General features: G+C 36.1%; 1 protein-coding gene across 5 annotated transcripts in view; it reads right to left on the bottom strand.

Annotated features, from left to right (window-relative positions):
• The window catches only part of CFAP54 (cilia and flagella associated protein 54), a 175,143-nt gene that overhangs the window by 115,780 nt on the left and 34,813 nt on the right, over positions 1-24,550 (bottom strand). For all 5 annotated transcript variants that reach the window (XR_011559487.1, XR_011559488.1, XM_070755886.1 and 2 more), the window contains exons 14-27: positions 23,739-23,873; positions 21,024-21,168; positions 19,381-19,445; positions 17,040-17,168; positions 16,041-16,185; positions 11,881-11,955; positions 11,677-11,798; positions 10,727-10,897; positions 9,603-9,695; positions 7,807-7,992; positions 6,940-7,082; positions 6,016-6,163; positions 2,239-2,394; positions 1,270-1,392 (exon numbers count right to left, since the gene is read on the bottom strand). Coding sequence is in view for 3 of the 5 variants with exons in the window: in XM_070755886.1 (XP_070611987.1) it covers positions 1,270-1,392; positions 2,239-2,394; positions 6,016-6,163; positions 6,940-7,082; positions 7,807-7,992; positions 9,603-9,695; positions 10,727-10,897; positions 11,677-11,798; positions 11,881-11,955; positions 16,041-16,185; positions 17,040-17,168; positions 19,381-19,445; positions 21,024-21,168; positions 23,739-23,873 (1,836 nt within the window). In the remaining 2 variants the exon portion in view is untranslated. The remainder of the gene's footprint in view (positions 1-1,269; positions 1,393-2,238; positions 2,395-6,015; positions 6,164-6,939; positions 7,083-7,806; positions 7,993-9,602; positions 9,696-10,726; positions 10,898-11,676; positions 11,799-11,880; positions 11,956-16,040; positions 16,186-17,039; positions 17,169-19,380; positions 19,446-21,023; positions 21,169-23,738; positions 23,874-24,550) is intronic.

Genomic DNA, 24,550 nt, shown 5'->3' with positions numbered 1-24,550 from the left:
GCCCGTGCGCCCCCGACATTGAATATCACCTTTGCCGCCGGCCCCGCCTCTCCTACAACCCCCTTGCTGAGAGCTCTCGGCAAAGGTGAGGCGGGCAGGGCGTGCGCGCGTCACCGCTGAGAAGAACGGAGAGAGAACGAGAGTGAGTGAGAGCAACAGACAGCAAGATAGTGAGAAAGAGAGAGTGAGAGAAAGGGGGGAGAGAGAGAAAGAGAGGGAGAGGGAGAAAGAGAGTGGGAGAGGGGGGAGAGATAGCAAGAGAGGGAGAGAGAGAAAGAGAGAGGGAAAGGGGGGAGAGAAAGAGAGAGGGAGAGGGGGGAGAGATAGCAAGAGAGGGAGAGAGAGAAAGAGAGAGGGAAAGGGGGAGAGAGGGGGGAGAGAAAGAGAGAGGGAGGGAGAGAGAGGAGATAAAGGAAGAGGAGAGAAAGAAAGGAAGAGAAAGAAAGAGGGATAGAAAGAGAGAGAGTGAGAGATGCTCAGTGAGCCTTTCTTTGAAGTTGCCTTTCTTTCTTTCTTTCTTTCTTTTTCTCTCTTGCTCTCTTGCTCTTTCATTCTTTTTTCTTTCTCTTGCTTTCTTTCTTTCTCTTGCTTTCTCTCCTTCCTTCCCTCCTTCCATTTCTTTCATTCCCCCTCTCTATTTTTATTTCTCTTTCATTTTCTTTCTTTCTCTTTCTTGCTCTTTTTCTTTCTCTCTTTTACCTTCCCTTCCTCTATTTCTTCTTTTCTTTCTCCTTCCTACCTTCTTCCCTCCCTCCCTCCCTTCAGTCCTTCCTCTCTTACTCTCCCCTTTCATAAGTTTCCTTGCTTCCTTCCTCTGTTCCTGTCCCTTCCCCCTTTCTTTCTTTCTTTCTCTTTTTCTTTCTCTCTTTTACCTTCCCTTCCTCTATTTCTTCTTTTCTTTCTCCTTCCTACCTTCTTCCCTCCCTCCCTCCCTTCAGTCCTTCCTCTCTTACTCTCCCCTTTCATAAGTTTCCTTGCTTCCTTCCTCTGTTCCTGTTCCTTCCCCCTTTCTTTCTTTCTTTCTTTCTTTCTTTCTTTCCTTCCTTCCTTCCTTTCCTCCCTCCATTTCTTGCTTTCTTTTTCCTTCCTCCCTTTCCTCCCTCACTCCCTTCTTTCACTCCTTCCTCTCTTCCTCTCCCCTTTTGGGCTCAAAATATTTTTTTTCTATTTTCCTCCTCTAAAATCTAGGTGCGTCTTATCAGCAGGTGCGTCTTATAGAGCGAAAAATACGGTAATATAATATAATATATAATATAATAATATAAATACCTTTGCTGTGAAAAAGCAAGAACAAGCTATCATGTGCTGAATACTCTCAAAGCAGCTTGTTGATTTTCTTTGGAATATAATAGTTGGAATTTCTTGAAGAACTGTGACATACTTAATAATGATCTGAAAATACAATAAAATTATATATCGTTAGAAAATATTACATGTATGAATAATTAAATATGAATCATGTGCTATAAAGCTAAGTATTTAAACTTTTACAGTTCAGTTTTAATAAAATAAATAAATTTACGTAATTCATGTTGCCTTAATTTCCTATTAAAAACGTAACCTACATGTTAGCAAGCTCCAGTATCTATCTACGGTATTTTGTGTGATGACTTTCGGAAAATCTTGTATATACTGCTATGCTCAGTAAAAAAAAATCACTTTATCAGATCTTTATGCAGTTTTCTTTGATTCAATATGGTCTCAAACATAATTCACCTCCAGGAGATATATTAAAAATTTCAGTAGTCTTACAACAGTCTTCATAACTGATAGAAACTAATTCTATTTTTGTGGCTTCCCATCCACGGTTTTGGAAATCTAGATTCTCTTCCCTAGGTCTGCATCATCAGATTAACCAAAAATGGCAAGTTTCAATTGTGTAATTTATTACTATCATCTTTCCTTTCTGTTTGTTTTATATTTCGTATTTATACTTCAGCATAACTTTTTTACAGTCCAAGTGGTAAAAAAAAATGAATTCAAATCTGTTCCTTTAAGTGCTTAAAATAGAAACATCTAGTCTTTTCCACTATTAGAAGTGGCCTCAGGAAAGACAAAAATGTCTACCCCTCCCAGAAATGTTCTAGTCATATCAAGTTCTCATACTTTTGAGGAGTCTTAGTTCTTGCTTGAGTACAGTGTATTCTTTCAGGAATTTGTGTCAAGCATTTTACTCTTACAATTTTTTTTTAATGTATTGAACTAAACATCATAAATCATTTAAAGAAAAAGTCTTACCTGAACAACAGGTTTGGAGGGAATCTTGTGATAGATCAGGGGAGCTACAAGGCCATAACAATTAACAACTGATTGCAGAGCATAGTGAACATCATTTAGCCAGTTACTAAGTTCAACTGCCACCAGCATTCGCCCACATTCATCTATTCTAGCAATCTAGAGAGAAAATTTTCAAAATTTCCATTGTTACAAAATAGAAATATGAGAAATACTTTGGGGTCCCTAATTTTTATATGCTTCTGATGGATTTTATAACATTTTAAAATGCAGCGTTTATTCTAGCAGCTGATTGAAATGCAGATTTCTCAACAAAACTGGAAAGTTTTAATGGAAAGTCTGCACAATGACTAATGAATGAGTGAAAGGAAATATCATTATTTTAACTTTTGTCCCTACACTTTTTCATGAAATAGGCAAACATTTAAACATAAAAATGACATAACAGTTTACAGATCAGAACACAATTATCATTCAGATGCCAGTTCTTCAACTATTATGATGCAGTTCTAAACTCAAAACATAACTGCTTTTAAAAATAAAGGAGGGCTTTTCCTTCAGCGGCATTGGAAGCCGGACCATGAGCTCTATGGCCAGCTCTGAATACTCCCATGCCCTAGAGTCCTGGATTGGGACCTAAGCCCCCCCAGAGAGGGTTGAAGCGAAGGGGAACACCGGGAAGAAAGAGAACTGAACTAGAAAGCTCCTAGCCAATGATATGGTGTAGAGGCAGTAAACATAGCTGCCACAAACCCAAAGGAAGACTGAGAAAGAGGGAAAAGTGAACAATTTGCAATCTGGGATTATGGTATTTTAAAACAAAAAAAGTGACCTCCCCAAAAATGCAAGGGGGAAAAGATATGGAAGCTAAATGTTAGTGGGCGGCAAGCATTTTAAAAATCTGAAGAAAACATTTGGAAATTGAGAGGGTGAAAAAAGCCTGTTGATAGTTTTAAAAGAAGATGTAGTTTTGGAAAGATACTTAAAAATACGGACATTTGAAGTTGACTTTACCTTATTAAAACTAAATTATTAAAGTACTCATCTACATATTGGACTTAATGAAATTGAAAGTGCATTCTTCCTTCTTCTCTTAAAAATTTTCTACATATATTTTTATAAACCCTTATATAGGTTTATATCCGTTAGGTTAAAATTGATATTCTCATATATTTTATAGATGATGTTAAATAACAAAATGATTCCATCCTTTCTTTTCTTTTATTACAATGATGACTTCCACTTTGAGTGGAGCGACTGTAGCTCCACTAAATGTGTTACGTTTATTTTTGAAAAATAATAAAATATTTTTTTTAAAAAAATAAATTGAAAGTGCAGAACAACAAAGAGGAATAATACTGATGTGAAACATAAATGCCATCTTAAAGAAAGAAAGGCACAGAACTTAGAAATTTTGTCCTTGTGGAAATTGCAGATAGTTATTTGACCAAAGAAATTCATACTACAACTCTATTATATTCGTCACTAAATTGAGGGTATAAGGTCTATAAAGACAGGAATGAATTTGAATGTTTTCATCACTTCTTTTCCTGCTTTTCCTCTCCCTCCAAATTATTGTTTTGAGGCAGGATTGTCCATAGAAAGGGTCAAAAAAGTCAAAACGATAGCCATGACTATGCAATTGAAAACCATCTTTTTTTAGGTGTGCCATTAAAAAGGGGGGAGCTTCCATTGTGCATTTAGAATTGCCATTTTGAATTGTTTTACCCTCCTGTTGATATCCTATTTTTGGGTAATCAGAGAAACTAAAATTAAAGCTCTTGCTGGTTCAAACAATTTCATCTACTGAGATGCATAATATAAGTAATTAATGATATGCAATTCATTTTTAGTTGAAAGAATTTCAGATATGAAAATACTATGTTACAAGTTCAAACACCTGCTTCCAGTACAAAATCAGTAGTCTTGGTGATTTTGGAAGTGCTTGAAGCATAAAGAAAGAGTGTTTGGCATTCAAAACAAGAGTTGTTTTGAACTCAAAATGCTTCCAAAATAATTAAAAAACACGCATTCTACAAATTTTGACATTCTTAATTTATTTGCTTTAGATCTGAAATGGCAAAACACCCCTACAATTAAGGCTTGGAAAATTTAAATATAATATGTCCAATAGGAAAATGCTTACTAGAAAAGTATGGTATGTTTTGCAAAACTGTTCATTCAATTATAAAAAAGCTAAAACACAACTAATTTGCATGTATTCATGTATAAGAACATGACCATTGAAAAAATCTGCACTGAATATAAATTAAAGCCTATCTAGTAAGAATTTTGCTTTCACAGTGGTATTTCTGCCTTAACACAATAGATACAGGTAAGCATCATGCCTTTAATACACAAGATTATATATTCATTGTAACTAGCAGTTCTCCCCTTCAAAGTCAGTCTTCAAGATAAGTCAAGTCAGAAAGTAAACACCACAATGATTATTAGAATTCTATTGTTGTACAGTATAATAATACAGGTAGTTTTTGACTTACAACAATTCATTTGGTGACTGTTTGAAGTTACAGTAGCACTGAAAATAAATAGGCATGATCGTTTTTCACACTTATGACCGTTACATCATTCCAGTGGTCCCATGATTTACATATAGATGTTTGACAACTGACTCATATTTATGACAGTTGCAGTGTTCAGGAGTTATTTTGCGACCTTCTGACAAGCAAAGTAAATGGAGAACCCAGATTCCTTTAACAACCACGTTACTATTTTAACAACTGCAGTGATTCACTTAACATCACCGGCTCAAGGTTGACTCAGCCTTCCATCTTTCCGAGGTGGGTAAAATGAGGACCCAGATTGTGAGGGCAATATGCTGGCTCTGTTAAAAAGTGCTATTGCTAACATGTTGTGAACTGCCCTGAGTCTAAGGAGAAGAGCAGCATAAAAATTGAATGAATGAATGAATGAATCAATCAATCAATCAGGCAAGAAAAGTTGTAAAATGGGACTAATTCACCCAATATTTCTTTCACTTAAACATAGAAACATAGAAGATTGGCGGCAGAAAAAGATCTCATGGTCCATCTAGTCTGCCCTTATACTATTTCCTGTGTTTTATCTTAGGATGGATATATGTTTATCCCAGGCATGTTTAAATTCACTTACTGTGAATTAACCACTGCTGAAAGTTTGTTCCAAGGATCTACTACTCTTTCAGTAAAATAATATTTTCTCATGTTGCTTCTGATCTTTCCACCAACTAACCTCAGATTGTGCCCCCTTGTTCTTGTGTTCACTTTCCTATTAAAAACCTATTAAATTTGGACTGAGTAGTGGTCATGAATTGATGACTATTGATAGAAAGCCTGACAACTTCCCTGTGTGCCACCTTATAACAGAGGATGAGAACACGCTCCCATGGCTAAGTAGATGTTTTAATTAACCAGTCTTGCATTCCCTCTTGAAGGTTAGCTCCATCCTCCTCTACATTCAGTTCCACATAAAAGTATAAAACTAAGCTGGCTCATTTCTGTAGTCAATTGACTACAGAATATTTCTAATCAAAGTCATGAATATGTCGTTCAAACTTAGCAAACTTACTCCATCAAAATTCAAAATTATTTCTCTAAAATAGATTAAAACATACTATTTTTATTGTATCTTTTCAATAATGGAAAATTAAATGTGAATTGCAAGATATTTGCCTTCTACCTAACATATAATTTTGTAGATGAATTTTACTTAGCATAAGAATATTAAGAGCAAAAAATAAAATAAAAGTACATCAAAATACTAATGTTGCATAGCACATACTTGTCTTTTATACTTAAGCTCATTGAAACAAATAGAATCACAGAAGAGGCCTCCTTCATTGACATTAATGTCACTGATGATAAAAATACTTCTCAGAAACATATATAAGAGATTTGGAGATACTTGTAGCAGAGCTTCAAAATTTAGCCTACAAAGAGAAGAAAAACAACAAATCAAAGAACATAGCATTTATTTTGTGGATAGTTTTTGATTTAATGCTTTTAAATTATTTAAATTGTTTTATAATTTTAGAACTGTAAGCTGCCCAGAGTCACTTGGTTGAATTGGGCAACTATGGAAATTGGAGGGAGGGACAGAGGGATAGCATAAAAACGTAATAATAGCAGATAATGACTAAAACCAACAGTTAACTAGCTTCAATGTCTTAAAATGAAAGACAATTCTAACTTTATTATAACTGGTGAATCTTCTCGGTGGCAACCTAATCACTAACATATTACACCAGTACACATTATTTTGCAATGTAATATTGCCATTGTAAAAGATTATTATTATTATTATTATTATTATTATTATTATTATTATTATTATTTAGATTTGTATGCCGCCCCTCTCCGATGAGGATGAGGATGCAACTGTCATTGATCAAGATTGTCATATTACATGTGGTATCCACTGCTACCCTGCAAGTACTGCAAGTTGTGAAATAATGACAGCATGTAGTTTACTTTGTAAACTATGTGTAGCTATGATTAGGAACACTGTTTCCAAAAAATGATATTGTTCAAAACATAACCACTGAAGAAATGTGTTATTATTAAAATATGACTGTTTTAAGACCCTGTTTCAACAATTGTTTTTAGGTATTTAGAAACATTTGTCAAAGTTTAAAAATGAGACCGTATTCACTATCAAAAATAATCACATAAACTGAATTATTCGAAAAACAGCTCTCTTGGTTACCTGTTCTGGGGTACAGACAAAGCGTTGCTTACAGAAACTGTAGTGACATCAGTAACAGGAGTATAAGGCACTGAGACAAAATAATCCCAGAGTGGTTGAAATGCTCTTTTGCATAATGCATAGTTTTCAATCTGAAAAGCAGACTAAAATATATATTTTGAAATAGCTTTTTTATGCTTATTTGAAATTATCATATATAATTAATAAAGCTGGTGAAAGCATCAATAAATGATAATCACATTCTTAGCTTTATACAAACTAAAGCAAACACATTGCACAAAGTTCCTTAAAACAAAAAAGAAATTCTAGTGACATAAGATAGCAAAATGGACAGGTTCATAATCTATTTTGTATGTCTTAAATTGGATCCTGTTGGAATGGAGGCAAGATGCGGTGATGGAATAAAATGAAATGAAGTCATAAATCCTAGATTACTGTAAACTTGAATAAATCAGAGACGGTAGGGATGTCCCACAAGCTAAATCTCTGACCAGGAGGGAAGAATACAGTGAAAGATACAAGCTACAAGATAAAGCAATGTAAAGAATGTTCAGCAGAATTGGCTGCTGAAAATTTTTCCTAGAAATTTTTGAGGGATGGGTAATTTCGATTCAAGATAATGCAAAAAAAATGTATTTTATATAAAAACTGGCAACAATATATGCATTAAATGAGGATCACAAAAATACTAAAAAAAAATACCATCCTTTCCTCAACAATAAAAATATAACTGAATTACTGAGGAAAAAAATTAGAAATATTTTACTTTGGGGGATGAAATCTTGTTTTTAGAGGATATGTATCCTGAAATTGAAAGTCAGATTACAGAAGAATTGGAGTTATCAAAGCAAAAATATTATATGATACCTGAATCAGGTATGTTCGGACAACAGCAATAGATAGAGGAGGATAGGCAAGAATTGGTTTAGTTGTTTCTCCAATGCTATCACCAATAATTTTTCCATCTGAGTCATAGGCTGCAACTGCAAATACGTAATTTTGATTGGCTTCTAAGCCTTGTACTTCTAAGATACAAGTTTCATCGGCTGGGATCTGATAATAAAAATATATATTGGTTAAGATAATAATAAAAATCATGACAATATCAACATAATATTAATAGCAAAGTTTTATATTTATTATGCTTTATTCTATTCCTCTGACTAAAGCCTCAAAACAACCCCTCTCTCAAATGTTTTGAAATTAAAACCAAGGTAAACATCAATACTCTAGATGGGCATGCTTTCACCCCATTTCAATTTTTTTATTCTCTATTATTATATAATTAAGCTTATGCTACTCAATTAGTCCTCAGTTTATAACAAAATTGAGACTGGAACTTCTGTCACTAAGTGAGAAGTAAATAAATTTAAGGTGGCCTCATTTATATAAAAGTCCATTTTTACATCATTTTTTTTTATTTTTTTTTTTTAAAATTATTAAATTTTTATCACAACAACAAACAAAAAAATCTTAAAGAAAAAGTGCCCAACACCAATAACCCCTCCACCATTTAGGGGGTTAAATTATTTACAGTAAATTTCAATTTCTTCCTTGGCTCCGGTTTACATTTCTTTACATACAAAGAGTGATTGGAGTTTATTTTTCCCATTGTCGTCATATATTCTACTTAAGATATAATCTTTCACCTTATTCCATCGTGCCATCAGCTTCTCCAATTTATTTTCATCAAAGTTATTTAATCTTATTTCCATAATTTCGAAGTGGATGTGGTCCACCATGTACCAGTACCAATTCTGGATTGTCCATTTATTGCTGTCCTTCCACCCTAATACCACTACTGCTTGAACGCTTTCCAAAGCTACTGTTTTGATTTCTTTAAATTCTCGTAATTCCCCATGTTTAACTAGTGTTGCTGATTCTTTCGTGATTATCCAATTAATGTTTAGCATATTGTTAATTTCATTCTGTACTTCCTTCCAAAATTTTTGAACTTCAACACATTCCCAGAGCATATGCATAAAAACTCCTTTTATTTGGCAACCATGCCAGCAGTTTCCTTTTCCTTTCCTCTGGAAGTGTGCTAGTTTTACTGGCGTAAAGTACAATTTATGTCAAATTTTCCTTCTCATCTCTCTAATTCTTGTGTTCTTTATCTTATATATATTTTCTACTACTTCTTCCATCTCGTTTTCATTGATCTGTAATTCATTTTGCCAGTATCTTGTTAGGCCTTTAATCACTTCCTCTTCCACTTGTAGTAACATACTATAAATCTTACTAGCCTGTACTTTTGAATCATTAATCTTTTCTTTCAGTATTTTCTCTAGACAGTTTTCTTCTCTCAAAAATGCTTCTTTGATCTCAGTTTTATTCAAATATTTGCATATTGCATTAATCTGCAACCATTTTTGTTGGCCCAACCACCATTCGAGGCAAGTTCTGTTAACTCTTCCATCTGTCTCATATAATTGTTCTATTCTCATTATGCCTTTATCATTTAATTCCTTTATAACTCTACCTAGATTAACGTCATTATTTATATTCAAAACATGCAACGTTGATAATTTTGAATTCCTATTTGCTAATTTCCCTTTTTACATCATATGCTTTTTTTACGTTTCTCAAACCACTGCTCGTGCCTAGCAATGGCTTTGAAGAAAACTCAGACAAACTAACACCATCATTATTAAAGACATTACCGCTTCTGCTGTGTTCTTGAGACTGTAATTATTTAACCGAGCTTTTGGATTGCTTCCTTCTGCTACACACCCAAAAATGCTGTACCAAAAAACCTTAAAACACAAAAACAAATACATAACTGTTCTTAGTTCTACAGCTAAAATTCTGCATTAATTAAATTAATTGTTTTAGACTCATAGCTCATGGATCATAGGTGATTCTCTAGCTTATTTTATGTGGCTCTTACCTTATTCACACTCAGCTTGATAGAATCTGGGAAGTAGTTTAACAATTCCTGAGCAAACAGTAAACAATGACTCGGTGACTGTAAGATAAGTTATGAGGTGGCTCTATCCCTACTTTCATACCCCTCAGAGATATTAAAATAATTAGGTCTGGAAATTTCTTATTTTGTCACCATTGCAATCTTTCATTCTCTTTACTCAGGCAGGACTTGGACTAATGCTGCAGTACAGAATCTACTAGAGAGCAGCTGCCTTTAGCCTCTCCTTGCCAGGCGTTGAGCTGTACTTCTCACTCTTTCGAAGTGAGCTTGTTCAGATACGTAAGCTTAAATGTAAAGCTATACTGCTTGAAATGATACTGGTAATTGTCCAAAAGTACACAGTCCTTTTAATTATAATAATTTTTTCAAGACAAATTGAACCACCAAAATGTATTTTTATACTTTAATACTTTACAACTTCTGTTAAAATATATTTCATTTCCCCAAAATTGCTGCATTTTCACTATACGTGTGTATGTAATTTTTAAAATCCTGTTGAAAGAACATTGAAAAATGATTATATTCTACCATCTAGTGGCCCTTGGTTTACATTTTGTTTGTTTTTTTATTTTAAGAAATGTACAAAATAGCAACATATAATATGTAAGCAGTAATGTTGCTCTTTTAATGCTTAATGAGAACAAAATGCATCAGTAAATTGTAAAAGTAAAATGTTTCAATATTGGATGAAGATCTTGTAGTGTATATTAAAATTCTAACAAATATTGTGTATACAGCATTCAAAATATTTATATAATTAAGGAATGTCCCTCTCTAGAGTAGAACAAGTTGGTCACATACCATACATTAAATCACAAGGATATTCCCCCCCCCCAAAAAAAAACCCCCATAAATTACCTTCACATCTGAAGCAAACGGTGCTGGTTTAAATGCCATGGAACAATGTGTCCTAAAAAGAAGTATTGGAGGTGGTGGGACTTTGCTTTTCGTATTATTTGTAGGGTTTAATAAAGTGGCATATAATGTATTTTGTTCAATTTCAGTTTTCTGAATCAGAATAAATGCTTCCTAGAATTTAAGCACAAATCCCAATAAAGTTGGTTATTTAATTTAAATTTATTTCATATGCAAAGTATAAAAGAATCACACAGTTAAAACCAAGGACAGTTTAGTAGATAGTATTAGAATTATTACATGATTTTTCCTCCAAGACACAATATCTTCCAGTCCGTTCTTGTGCTTTTGGTTTTATTTTTTTGTAAGATTTATAATTTATTAACAAATGCAGAAGTTTATTCAGTTTTCCAGAATTAATTCTTTCTTTCCAGATACTGTTTAATTCCTTCTCTTTTAATACTCTACTTATTTATAATGCTTAATTTATATTACTGAATATCTGCCTGTATTTTTAGAAATATTAGAAAACAGTGAACATGTCCCCCTGTACCTAGCTTGCAAGGGGCTTCAGAATTTCGGAGTGGTAACTTGCAGACCTATTAGACTTAAGGCACAATTCTGTCCCTTAAATGTTCCCAATTCTATCCTCTATTCATCACAGCATGCTATGTGAATTAGCCTATAAACTACTATTCCTGCTTTACAGTAATGTAATAATTCAGCTCTCATTTACAGTAATAAAAAGGATTTTATTATTAAGTGCCTTTACCTAGATTTGTAGGTTATTTTTATTTTACTTTTAAAAGTACTTCTATCTTGCTTTTTGATACAGAAAATTCTTAGGTAATATCTGTTATTAAAAGAATTGCTATGACAATTTTCAGGAATGTATGGAGTCTACAATTCATAAATACTGCTCCAATAAACAATCATATGGATGAAAAATATACCTCCAGAAGCTGATTTGCAGAATAACAATCTAATCCTACTGGAAGCATCAGCGTAGCTTTCTGCATCAAGTAGAGAGCTTTGGATAATTTATTCTTTTTTATTTTCTCCATTATCTCCAATTCTGTAAAAACAATTTTTTGAAATTTAATACATTTTTTTTCATAGATAGTTTAATTCTGTTAGTTATTTTTACAAGTACATACCTGTTAGACATTTTAACTGGCTTACATTCCTTGCGAGGTCCTTGGCCTTTGGACTTTTGTCACCATTTTGAATGTCTAAAAAAAGCATATGTGTATTTGTGTACATATTATATGGTCTACAATTATACAGAAGCACAAAAGAAGTAACAATTGTACAAGTGATCCTTGCTTAATAACCACTGGTTCAGCAACCATATGAACTTGTGATTGTACTGAACAAATGGTACTTATGACTGGTTCTTGAAGTCCCAGCCATCACAGTCTGTCTGCAGTCATGTGATTGCAACCTGAGCACTCAGGGCCCAGTTCACTATTATACCATTGTAACATCCTGTTGTAAACGATCTCCATTTGCAACCTTCTTTGCCATCTTCCTACAAGCAATACCAATGAGGAAGCGACCACATGAAGTCCTCATTTAACAGCTTATTATGATTTGCTTAAAGACAGCAAATGTGCAGAAATGTTTAAGCTTTATGACATATTGGAAATTCTGGTCCCAATTTCTGCTATTAACTGAGGGTTATCTGTACATTTCTATTAAGTATTGCCTTTGGCTTTCTGATACCACCCTAGGTTTTGGAATACTTCCCTTCTGATTTTTCTTTCAAGTAGAAGCCACAGATTTTTTCTTCTTCTTTGTGGCAACCCCTGAGATATTAGAACACTGCTATCATGTCTCCCCTAGCCCTTCTTTTCATTAAACTAGACATACCCAGTTCCTACAACATATGAAAAATGGTTGCAGGAAATGGACAATGTAAAGTAATGAAGGAACAAGTCTGCTCAAATGTCAAATAAATGCTTAGGTTGTATGGAATTCTTTCAAAAGAATTGGAAAATAGACTTTCTTTACTATCAATGTATTGTGATTATCACAAAACTTAAACAAGCTGACATGAACTAACAATAGTGAAACCTTGTCCCTTTTTAAAAAACAGAATTTGATTATTGTTCTAGAACTATCTTATATACAGTGGTATCTCTACCTACGAACACCTCTACTTACGAACTTTTCCAGATAAGAACTGGGTGTTCAAGATTTTTTTGCCTCTTCTCAAGAACCATTTTCCACTTATAAACCCAACCCTCCAAAACTGTAACCAGAAAAGGCAGGGAGAAGCCTCCGTGGGGCATCTCAAGGAATCTCCTGGGAGGAAACAGGGCCGAAAAAGGCAGGGAGAAGCCTTTGTGGGGCCTCTCTAGGAATCTCCTGGGAGGAAATAGGGCCGCAAAAGGTGGGGAGAAGCCTCTGTGGGGTTTCTCTAGGAATCTCCTGGGAGGAAACAGGGCCACCACCCTGCCTGTGGTTTCCCCAATCGCACGCATTATTTGCTTTTACATTGATTCCTATGGGAAAAATTGCTTCTTCTTACAAATTTTTCTACTTAAGAACCTAGTCACGGAATGAATTAAGTTTGTAAGTAGAGGTACCACAGTGAAATACAGCTTGTTAACAATTAACAGCATAATGTTAATTGTTAACAATATATACCTTAAATGGTAAGTAACATAGTTTGGCTGTCCATGAAGACTCTTTTTTCTTTCTTTTTCAAATGTATTTTATACTTCTTTTTCAATATTTACTCTGGTTTCTATGTACAACTACATTTTATTCTTATTCAAGAAAGGAGGAGGAGGAATTGGATCCAAAAATCATTAATAACTTGAAGCCATGCTTGGTGGTCTCTGAATGAGCTTTATCTATTTATCTGTCCTAACTGCTTTATCTGCTTTTCTGTCCAGGTTTTCTTACAATAGTCACACTACTACCCTAATAAATTGGTTGTCTAATATATCCCCAAATAATTGTAGGATCCTTCCTAATGGTCGGTTTTTGGACACAAATAAATGAAATCTGCTGTTTTAGTGAAGTACATATTTGCATCTTCTAGTGCAGAGGTCCCCAACCGCCGGTCCGCGGACCGGCACCGGGCCGTTGGGGGTTTTCAGCCGGTCCGTGGCGCCAGGGCCCCCTCGGCCTTTCCGCACCACCAGCGGCGCTCCCCCCGCCAGCCAGCCAAGCCCCGCGCCCGCCGGAACCGGCTCCTCGCTCTCCCCCCGCCGCCCGCCGCATTTGCAGGAGGTGGGGAGGGTCGGGCGGCCCGCCAAGGGCAGGAGGGACGCCGCTGTCCCCCCCTTCCCTCTCTCCGCCCGCCGCTGCGCCTCCTTGACACCGAGAGGAAATGCCGGCAAAGGCTTTTCTCAGCGGAGGTCTTCAATGTCGGGGGCGCACGAGCGGTTGCACGCGCTCCCTATCTCCCTGCTAGCCCACTCGGAGTATTCAAAATAAGAAAAACCTTTGCCGGCGAAGGCTTTTCTTATTTTGAATATTCCGAGTGGGCTAGCAGGGAGATAGGGAGCGCGTGCAACCGCCTGTGCGCCCCCGACATTGAATATCACCTTCGCCGGCCCCACCTCTCCTGCAAACCCCCTTGCTGAGAGCCCGGGGCGAAAGTGCTCTCGCAAAGGTGAGGCGGGCAGGGCGTGCGCGCGTCACCGCTGAGAAGAACGGAGAACGAGAGTGAGTGAGAGCAACAGACAGCAAGATAGAGAGAAAGTGAGAAAGAGAGAGTGAGAGAAAGGGGGGGAGAAAGAGATAGCAAGAGAGAGAACAAGAGAGAGAAAGAGCGTGAGAAAGAAAACAAGAAAGAGTGAGAGAGAGAGAAAGCAAAAGAGACAGAAAGAAAACAAGAGAGAGAAAGTGAGAAGAAGAGAGAGAAAGAGGGGGAGAGAGAGAGAAAGAGAGGGAGAGGGAGAAAGAGAGAGGGAGAGGGGGGAGAGATAGCAAGAGGGGGAGAGAGAGAAAGAGAGAGGGAAAGGGGGGAGATAGCAAGAGAGGGAGAGAGAGAAAGAGAGAGGGAAAGGGGAGAGAGGGGGGAGAGAAAGAGAGAGGGAGAGAGAGAGGAGATAAAGGAAGAGGAGAGAGAGAAAGGAAGAGAAAGAAAGAAAGAGGGATAGAAAGAGAGAGAGAGTGAGAGATGCTCAGTGAGCCTTTCTTTGAAGTTGCCTTTCTTTCTTTCTTTCTTTCTTTCTCTTTCTTGCTTTCTTTCTTGCTCTTTTTCTTTCTCTCTTTTACCTTCCCTTCCTCTATTTCTTCTTTTCTTTCTCCTTCCTACCTTCTTCCCTTACTCTCCCCTTTCATAAGTTTCCTTGCTTCCTTCCTCTGTTCCTGTCCCTTCCCCCCTTCTTTCTTTCTTTCCTTCCTTCCTTTCCTCCCTCCATTTCTTGCTTTCCTTTTCCTTCCTCCCTTCTTTCCTCCCTCATTCCCTTCTTTCACTCCTTCCTCTCTTACTCTCCCCTTTCACACCTTTCCTTGCTTCCTTTGCACCCTTCTTCTGTTCCTGTCCCTTCCCTCTTTCCTTCCTTCCTTCCCACCCTCCGTCCATTCATTCACCCATTCCTCTCTTGATCGCCCCTTTTACGGCGCCGCTGACAGCTAGCTCCCCCCCCCCACCGGGCCATGGAAAACTGGTCTAGCTTAAAGCCGGTCCCTGGTGCAAAAAAGGTTGGGGACCTCTGTTCTAGTGTACCTATCTGGCCATTTTTTCTTCCCCTTTGCTAGGCAGTCATCCCTTCCACTGAAGACTCATCTTGTTCTTTACATCAATTTCTTTCCAACCTAGAAATATCCAGCCACTTCCTCAATTCTGATGTTATTCTGTAACCCAACTCTGTTCACTAGCCACATAATTTTTGGATACAAAAGGCTGCAGTTGAACAAGATGGGCATTTTGATTACACAGAGTCAGAAAAAATGTGACAGGTCTCCATTATTCTGCTAGATTTGTCTATAAAAAGCATAGAAGTATCTTTATAGAAGAAAAAATGCAATATAATTAAACTTAGACTTGTAAACATTAGCAACAGTGACCATGTTTGCAAGTCTGTAATATGTGGCATAAGCAAAGAAAATACATTATCTGGGTAAAAAAATATCCCTTTTTACAATTTTATCCTGAAAATGCATAAATAGTATTCACTGAGAATAGTACCATGATAAAAATACTCTGGGTCCGTAATGAAGTTATAATAAATAAATACTAAACATTTCAAATTTATATTTTTGTCTTTATGAAACATAATAAAATTTGTCCTCCAGTATGAAATGTGAAATATGAAATTATTAAAAAGTGTTTATATCACCTTACTTTACCTACCTTGAGTTGCAATAAATAGTTTAATTGCTATTCGGTGCTGAGCCTGAATAAGTTCAATATGTAGATCCATAATAAAATTGTTTCCTATTGGTGATCTCTCATTGTTAGATGATGAGGTTTTATTCACAACCTGCTCTTCCGTAATCTGATTGAAAGAAAATTTGTCCATTCATCTTTATATATTTTTGGGATCATTTTTTCAGAATGGCTATTTCAGCTTTCTTTTGGGATATTTTATTAGTTATGTTAAAAGAATATAAAATCAATAATAATAATAAGCATAACACAAATCTCAAGTATGAATAAAAACAAATCATAAAGTGGTTTTTTTGAGGGGGAATTTCCACAAAAGAAAACAGAAAAAAACATTTAGAGAACAGAAAAATATAATAAGACAACAGAAAAATATAATAAGACAACAGAAAAAAATATTTTCTAACTCAGAAATAAATTAGTCATTATAATTAAATACCTTATTCTTCTTTTAATGAACTGTTCCAAGAATAATTAGAAGGGTTACATTTAAAAAATCCCCGAGGTTTCAATTTCAGGTTTATTCTTAACCTTTGCAATAATGCTGTGTGTTTCTTTTCACTACTTTTTTTTTTGTATGACCACGATTAACTATGTTTTAGATTATTGTCTTGCTGAAATATCCACTTTGTTTCAGCTTCTTCATTGGCTAGGGGAAATTAGCTTGTAGGATATGTTGCTATTTAATTGAATGCATTGCTTATTCCACTTGTGGTACATTTCCTATACTACTGACTACTATAGAATCCCAAAGGAAACAGAGCTAACCATGTTTAATCATTGGTTTCTTCAAGTGCTTACGCTTTTTCTCCAAATATAAATTTGTGTTTCACCAATTCATCATGGTTTGGTCACGTATACTTCTGGCCATGCTGCCCAAAACTATAAGTAATCTGTGGACAATTGCTCCAAAGACAGTTACATTTTTAGCTAATCTGCAGAGATCTGTTACTTTGAATAGCTTACCTTTTTGCAATAATTATCAAGTACTGATGTTCCATCAGGTAAAACTGTTAGTACATGAGTTCCATTAATTGCTATAATTGCTCTTTCAATATACTTATAAGCCAAAGATAATTGTTCTTGGGGAGTGTGCTGAAATAAATTCATACATTTGATTAATGAAGACAGAAGTGAGAGAAAGGCAATTAATTTTTGCTTTTAAGATTTTATTTTAAGGACTACAGAAAAAAACAAGAGACATAAAAATGACATCTATTATTTCTAGTTGTTAATTTTGGGAAATTGTGAAACTCTTAAGTCTTAAGCAACAGAATTACATTCAGAGCAGCACCACTATATTAAATACATCTGTGTTGGTTAAAACAGTGTTTCCCAACCTTGGCAACTTGAAGATATCTGGACTTCAACTCCCAGAATTCCCCAGCCAGCATTCGCTGGCTGGGGAATTCTGGGAGTTGAAGTCCAAATATCTTCAAGTTGCCAAGGTTGGGAAACACTGGGTTAAAAGTTACAGTGAAGCAGTGTTAACAACCTCAAGGTAAGTCAATATGCTTAAAAGTCTCCCAGACTTGGGGCGGCTCACAACAAAGTGAAACAATTTACAACAAATCTAAATTACAGTTTAAAAATATTTTTAAAAACCCATTTTCTAAACAAACATACATACAGACATACCATTCATAAATTGTATATGCCCGGGGGAGATGACTCAGTTCCCCCATGCCTGACGACAAAGGTGGGCCTTAAGGAGTTTACGAAAGGCAAGGAGAGTAGGGGCAGTTCTAATCTCCGGGGGGAGTTGGTTCCAGAGGGTCGGGGCCGCCACAGAGAAGGCTCTTCCCCTGGGTCCCGCCAACCGTCATTGTTTAGTTGACGGGACCCGGAGAAGGCCTAATCGGTCGCTGGGATTCGTGCGGCAGCAGGCGGTCTCGGAGATATTCTGGTCCAGTGCCATGAAGGGCTTTAAAGGTCATAACATTATAAGAATATCCAGGAAGATCCACTGTCCAAACCCTGGACAGCGGACCTTTGAAGGCCTGGACCTTCAGTTAATGCTAAGGAATGCTGGATTGATTAACAAAAAGGTTCCACCCCCCCTTTATTTGTGACCTCTCTGGAGAGAACAAGTCAGAGACCTAACTGGCAGCAGAGGGTGGAGTTCCCCTCTCAAAAATATGCCTAACCAAATTAAGGCTCTGATCCCAGCCAAGGCCTTAGGGAATGTATATGCCCAGTTATCAGTGAATTATTCACAGTAACTGAATTTAAACATGCCTGCGATAAACATATATCCATCCTAAGATAAAATATAGGAAATAGTATAAGGACAGACTAGATGACCATGACGTCTTTTTCTGCAGTCAGTCTACTACGTTTCTATGAATCATTTCACCTCATTGAAACTGAGGAAGTGGACAGTTCTTTGGAGCTGTCAATGCAACTATCTGCTTATTAGATTCTTGTCCCTCCTGGCTGGTGAAAGCCTCCAAGATGGTGACATGCAGGTGGGTCTAGGTAATGATTAATAGGTAATAAAGGGGCGAGCATAAGTGCACTAGTGTGCCTTCCATCCCTTGTCCAATTGTCTCTCCTATATTTTATATATCTTTTCTCCCATCCATATATCCTTCCTCTACTCTTCATTTATGTATTCTATTCTCATATCTCTTCTTCTATCCCTTCCCTGATATTTACTACTACACGTTTTTATTCTCTTTAACTTTCAATTTGTATTGGACAAAATAAATAAATTGTTGGGGGAGAATATTTTTATATTTTCAGTTATAGAACTAATCTTTATAATATAATAAAAATAAATAATACTGCAAAAGGAATTACCTGGCACCATTTGTGATAACTAGATTGGCTCAAAACAGATAAAGGTTTTTTTGTTCTTGTTTAATAGAAGAAAATTCAATTTAAATTTTAGCTGCTCCAGAAGCTATTCTTCTTAATAGGCATGCCACAGAATGAAAATAATTAAAATACTTATATCATCTATCTTCCCCAATCACTGAAAAAGGGGGCTATTCATGATTCAGCATATGAAATTCTTAAAGGAAAAATCAGTTGGTTTATAATCTGGCAATTCCTCTTTATTTTGGATTTTACTTGAGTTGAAAAAAAAAGAGTATTACTCTTTTCTTTGAAACTAAGATTTCACATGCTGAATTCTTACATCTGGATTGAAATACAGCAAACCTTTCCAGTATTTAGTTATCCTCTCTTTTTCGAAATAAACTTTTTTAAACTACAGTGTTCACTTGGTACTGTATCAGTGGTTTTTCAAAATTATAACCAATTTAAAGATATTAATCTATGGTAGTTGTTGAGGGGAAAATACCTGTATTAATGAAGGTATGCCACTGGTGTAGTATTCTGAAAACGAAGAATCATCTTGTGCTAAAACTGCAGAGAATGGAAAAGTAAAACAAAGATTTTTAACTGTAAATGAAATGTGGGCTATGATAGGCCTGTAGTCCCTCATAAAATACCTGTAACTGGTTCTCAGTTTGTAATTAACTCAGTAATTGAGACAGCAATAGCACTTAGAGATATATACCATTTTACAGTGTTTTACAGCCCTCTCTAAGCAGTTTAAAGAGTCGGCATATTGGCCCCAACAATCAGGGTCCTCATTTTACTGACCTAGGAAGGATGGACGGCTGAGTCAATCTTGAGCCTGGTGAGATTTGAATTGCCAAATTGCAGGCAGCCGTCAGGCAGCAGAAGTAGCCTGCAGTACTGCACTCTAACCATAGCACCACTAGAGAGATATTACATAGCCTAATGCCTACATATTTGAACTTTAAAATGTTTTAAATATTTTTAAATTAAAACTTTATTTCTGAGAATATTTGCCAAGTAGCACTTTCAGCTCATACCACAATTTTAAATGATGTTCTTTGCCTAACTTGGTTTAAATGGCCCAAATTGATTACTGGAGCCAGCTAGCTTATTCTCTTGGGAAATAAGGGGAGGGAAGCATGCTTGGCCCACTGGAAAAGGTTATCAAGAGCAAAGAGGTCATGGGAAGCAGAAGGAGACATGGATATGTCACAACTTGTATAATACTTTCATGACCAATACTTTAACAAGCCCCATCTCAGCAACTACCAGCCTTGCAAGAGTTTGGCACTTTTCAAACTCTTTGAGAGTACCAAACTGCTCACACATAGTGCACACAGATTTTTCTTTGGGGTAGAAAGCATCTCAGAGAAAATAACACACCAAGGGAAATTCCACATCAGGCATACAGGACATAAAGGGGAACAAATCACCTCCTAATCAGGGGGCTAGCCATTGCCTCTAGAGCAGTGTTTCCCAACCTTGGCAACTTGAAGATATCTGGACTTCAACTTCCAGAATTCCCCAGCCAGCATTTGCTGGCTGGGGAATTCTGGGAGTTGAAGTCCAGATACACTGCTCTAGAGATGTAGCTAGATTGCAGAACATCTTGTGTGATTTGGGGAAAACAATGGCAGAAAATATAAGCAACAGACGTTTCTCACAACCCAGTTTTCCCTATGAACTTAGAAGGGGAGGTGAAGTCTGATGGGGAGAGTGATGTAATGGTATGTGGGAATGACCTTGAGAGAGAGGACAAGGAGATGCAGCTAAAGGAAATCAGACAAAAGGCAGCTGAGCCTACAGCAGGAATGTGGCCAGGGCAAGGAGCTCAGAAGAGGCCCTCTGTAGTTTCTTGGGCTATAAAGGAGATGGGGAAGATTCCCTTAATATAATTTTAAAATAAAGTAGAATTAGCTCATCTACATTTATTTTCTGTCTGGTCTACCACATAAGACTGACACAAACAGATTGCAAGGTTATTATTATTAGCACACTGATGATACTTCATCCTGTACTGGCAGATGGCATCTCTTAGCTTCTTCATATAAATGTTAAATAAAATAGTGTGAGTTTAATATTTTACAACACTATATAGTGTTGTTATGTGTTGTCAACTAAATTGTAAAAACCAAGTACCTGGTGTGTCTCCAGATTTGAAGTCTGCGATATTTTCCATCACTGATGTTAGCCTTAATGATACTTCAGCTATTAATACAGGATTAGTGATTCCAAGATTGATGGTGTGAATTACTTCATTAATTACATAAATAATGTGAAGCCACTACACAAACAAACAAAATTAAAGGCAAGATTGTTAGCAGTTTATTATAGAATTTACAAATAGGAAATAAATACAGTCAGTCTCCACTTTACAACAATTAATTCAGTGACCTTCAAAATCACAAAGGAACTGAAAAAACTGACTTATGATCATTTTTCACACTTACAACTATTGTAGCATCCTATAGTAACATGATTAAAATGTGGATGCTTGGCAGCTGGCATGTATTTATGATGCATGCAATGGTCCAGGGTCATATGATCAACTCTTGTGATCTTCTGCAAGATCACAAGGGGGAAGCCAATTCACTTAATAATCATGTAATTAATTTAACTCCAGTGAGTCACTTAATAATTGTGACAGGGAAAGTCATAAGACTCACTTAACTACTGTCTTGCTTAGCATTGGAAATGTTGTGCTCGTGCTAAATGATGGTCAAGAAATACCTGTATAAAGACATGAACAATGCATCTACCAAGATAATTTTGCTTACTCATAACAGGCAATCAGTGCAATCACACATACCAGTTCCCACTTAACCCAAGGCAATTTTTCAAATTTTCTAAAGCTAGGCAAAGGCTAGGAAGCTTGGCCATCAAATATCAGTTCACATGTCCATTGCTTTCGCAGCACGGCTGATATCACGGCAATACGATGTTCCTCACGAGAAGCTCCGTGGGACCATCGAAATCCTAACTGCCAGGTGGTCCTAGTTGGACCTAAATCACCTTGGAAGGCAATGAATGAAGAGGATGCACTCCGCTGATCTCAGGGAGCCTGCAACCTCCCTAATTGATGCAGAGAAGACTCTCTAAACTGACTGCAGGAAGGCAGCCATTGCATACCGCTCCGAAACTGGGACAGTCACTTGAAGTGAAAAGACAGAAAGAAGGTGTAATCAATCTGGGTGAGAGATTTCCAATACTGGACTTTTAATTTTAATAGAAGAAAAAGCCCCCTGGGGAATAATGGAGTGCAAACTTCAGCAATTTAACAGCTGGATGGTTTGCGATGCAGTCGTTGGTATATAGAGAGAAAAGAGGGGGGGCTGTGCTAATTGTACAGGAATCTGATGTGATTTTGCCTAGCTTCACCTGCTGCTTCCTGTCTGTTAGGAAGCTTGTGATCCAATTACAACTGTGTTCAGGTATTGCTAGTTGATTTAGTTTATCTAAAAGAATGTCCGGTATGATGGTGTTGAATGCTGAATTAAAGTCTACAAAGAGGACCCTAGCGTAGGTGTCTGCGGATTCAAGATGCTGTAGAATGTAGTGCAGAGCTATATTAATAGCATCATCTGTCGATCTATTTGCTCAGTATGCAAATTGCAGGGGGTTTAACAGTGGATACATGATGGTTTTCAAGTGGGACATCACTAGCCTTTCAAAGGTTTTCATAACTACAGATGTTAGAGCAACAGGTCTGTAGTCATTCAGTTCCTTAATGGAGGGCTTCTTCAGCACTGGGATGATAGGAGAGCATTTGAAGCAGGAAGGAACAAAAACTAACGTGCATCTTATACACCAGTGCATCTTATACTCTAAAAAATATGGGTATATGGAATTGACAGAACTGAATAATGTATTAACAGGAATAGAAGAGAGGGTGATTTAAAAAACTATCAAATTAGAAGAACAAGTGAAAGAGACAATGATAGCATGGGCAAAAAACCCTTGGTTATTCAATAGAATTAGAAAAATGGTAGCAACTATGGGATAGAAATTACTAATTAATAGTGTCAACTGCATATAAAGAAAACTTATATGTTTTATAGATGGCATTTTCCACCAGCAAGATTGACAAAGATGTTCAAACAAAAATCAGCTAAATGTTGGAAATGCCACCAGACACCTGGGCCATACTATCATATGTGCTCGATATGCGTAGAAACCAAACAGTACTGGATAAAAATACACACATGGTTGGAAAAGATGATACAACAATATATTAATTTTAAACCTACAATATTTTTGCTGCGGATTTTACCAGAAACTTTTAGTAAAGAGAATATATATGTGATTATCCATGTAATAACTACAGCTAGAATTGTATTTGTACAACGTTGGAAAAGTGAAGAGATTCCTACGGATGAGAATGTGATTAGGAGCATTTATATGTCTAATGTCTTCTACATGCTCAGCTTTTAGCTGATTACATATGGTCTCCTTGCCCTATATAGCATATCATAAGCAAATTGAACTTAATATTCCTTACATAAATTATCCTAGTTATACTAGGCAGAGTTTGACAAGCAAATATCCACTTCAAAATTAATAAGTTAGCTGATTATATGTAAGTATTTATTTATTTATTTATTTTTATTTATTTATTTATTTATTCATTTGTCCAATACACAAATACATATGAAGAAAAATAGACATGTAGTAATATATATAAGGGTAAAGTGAACTTAGAGGAGAGGATATATGAAAGAAAGAAAATATATATGATAAGTGAGAGAAAGGAAAGACAATTGGACAGGGGACGAAAGGCACACCAGTGCACTTATGTACTGATTCATTATTATTGATACTGATCTGCAAGTTTATATGTTTATGATAAAAGATTACCTTGGGTGTTTGATATTTTTGAATGGATTTTAAGAAATTACTTCCACTCATCTGGATCTTTTGAATTCCTATTTTACACTTTTGCCACAAAAACATGGTTGCATCAATTATCATTTCTCTGGCCGGCCGGTGAACCTGAAAGATAAATATTTTTCAAATGCTCCTTAACAAATAGTTGTCAACAAGCAATAATTATCAAATACTTTTCTATTCAAAAATTTAATTTTCTCCAAATGCTTGATCCTTGTTATTCATTTAGCAATTGAAAGTAATATTTAAAATGTGCAATTTTTAAAAAGTGCAAAAACTTCAGAAATCAAAACTGTAACTCAATAAAAGTACTTTGTGTTATACTGATTCCCATTAAGATTTTGTAATATCTGTAAAACATATAGTATTTTTCAACTTTAAACCTAATTATTTTAGTTTCTAATTTCAGATGCACTTGACATACACTGCTATTTGAAGCTAATTTGATCACACAATTTCTTTCAAAGTTATTCAGTGGTAAGCTCAGTGCACACTGAAAAAATATTGAAAGAAATCAGAACACTTTCAGGTATTCTTGTCTCCTTTTCACAGACTAACACCGTGATGGTGGACCTGTGGCATGCATGCCACAGGTGGTACACTGAGCTCTCTCTGAGGAAGCAAGCTGTAACCCCATCTCAGCTCCACTGCGTGTATGCCGCCCCTCTCCGTAGACTCAGGGCGGCTAGCAACAGTAATAAAAACAGCATATAACAATCCAATATTAAAACAGTTAAAAACCCTTATTATAAAACCAAACATACATACAGACATACCATGCA

The sequence above is a fragment of the Erythrolamprus reginae genome, chromosome 6 (assembly GCF_031021105.1).
Source record: "Erythrolamprus reginae isolate rEryReg1 chromosome 6, rEryReg1.hap1, whole genome shotgun sequence".
Taxonomy (NCBI): domain Eukaryota; kingdom Metazoa; phylum Chordata; class Lepidosauria; order Squamata; family Dipsadidae; genus Erythrolamprus; species Erythrolamprus reginae.
This window is presented reverse-complemented; position numbering and strand designations above follow the sequence as displayed.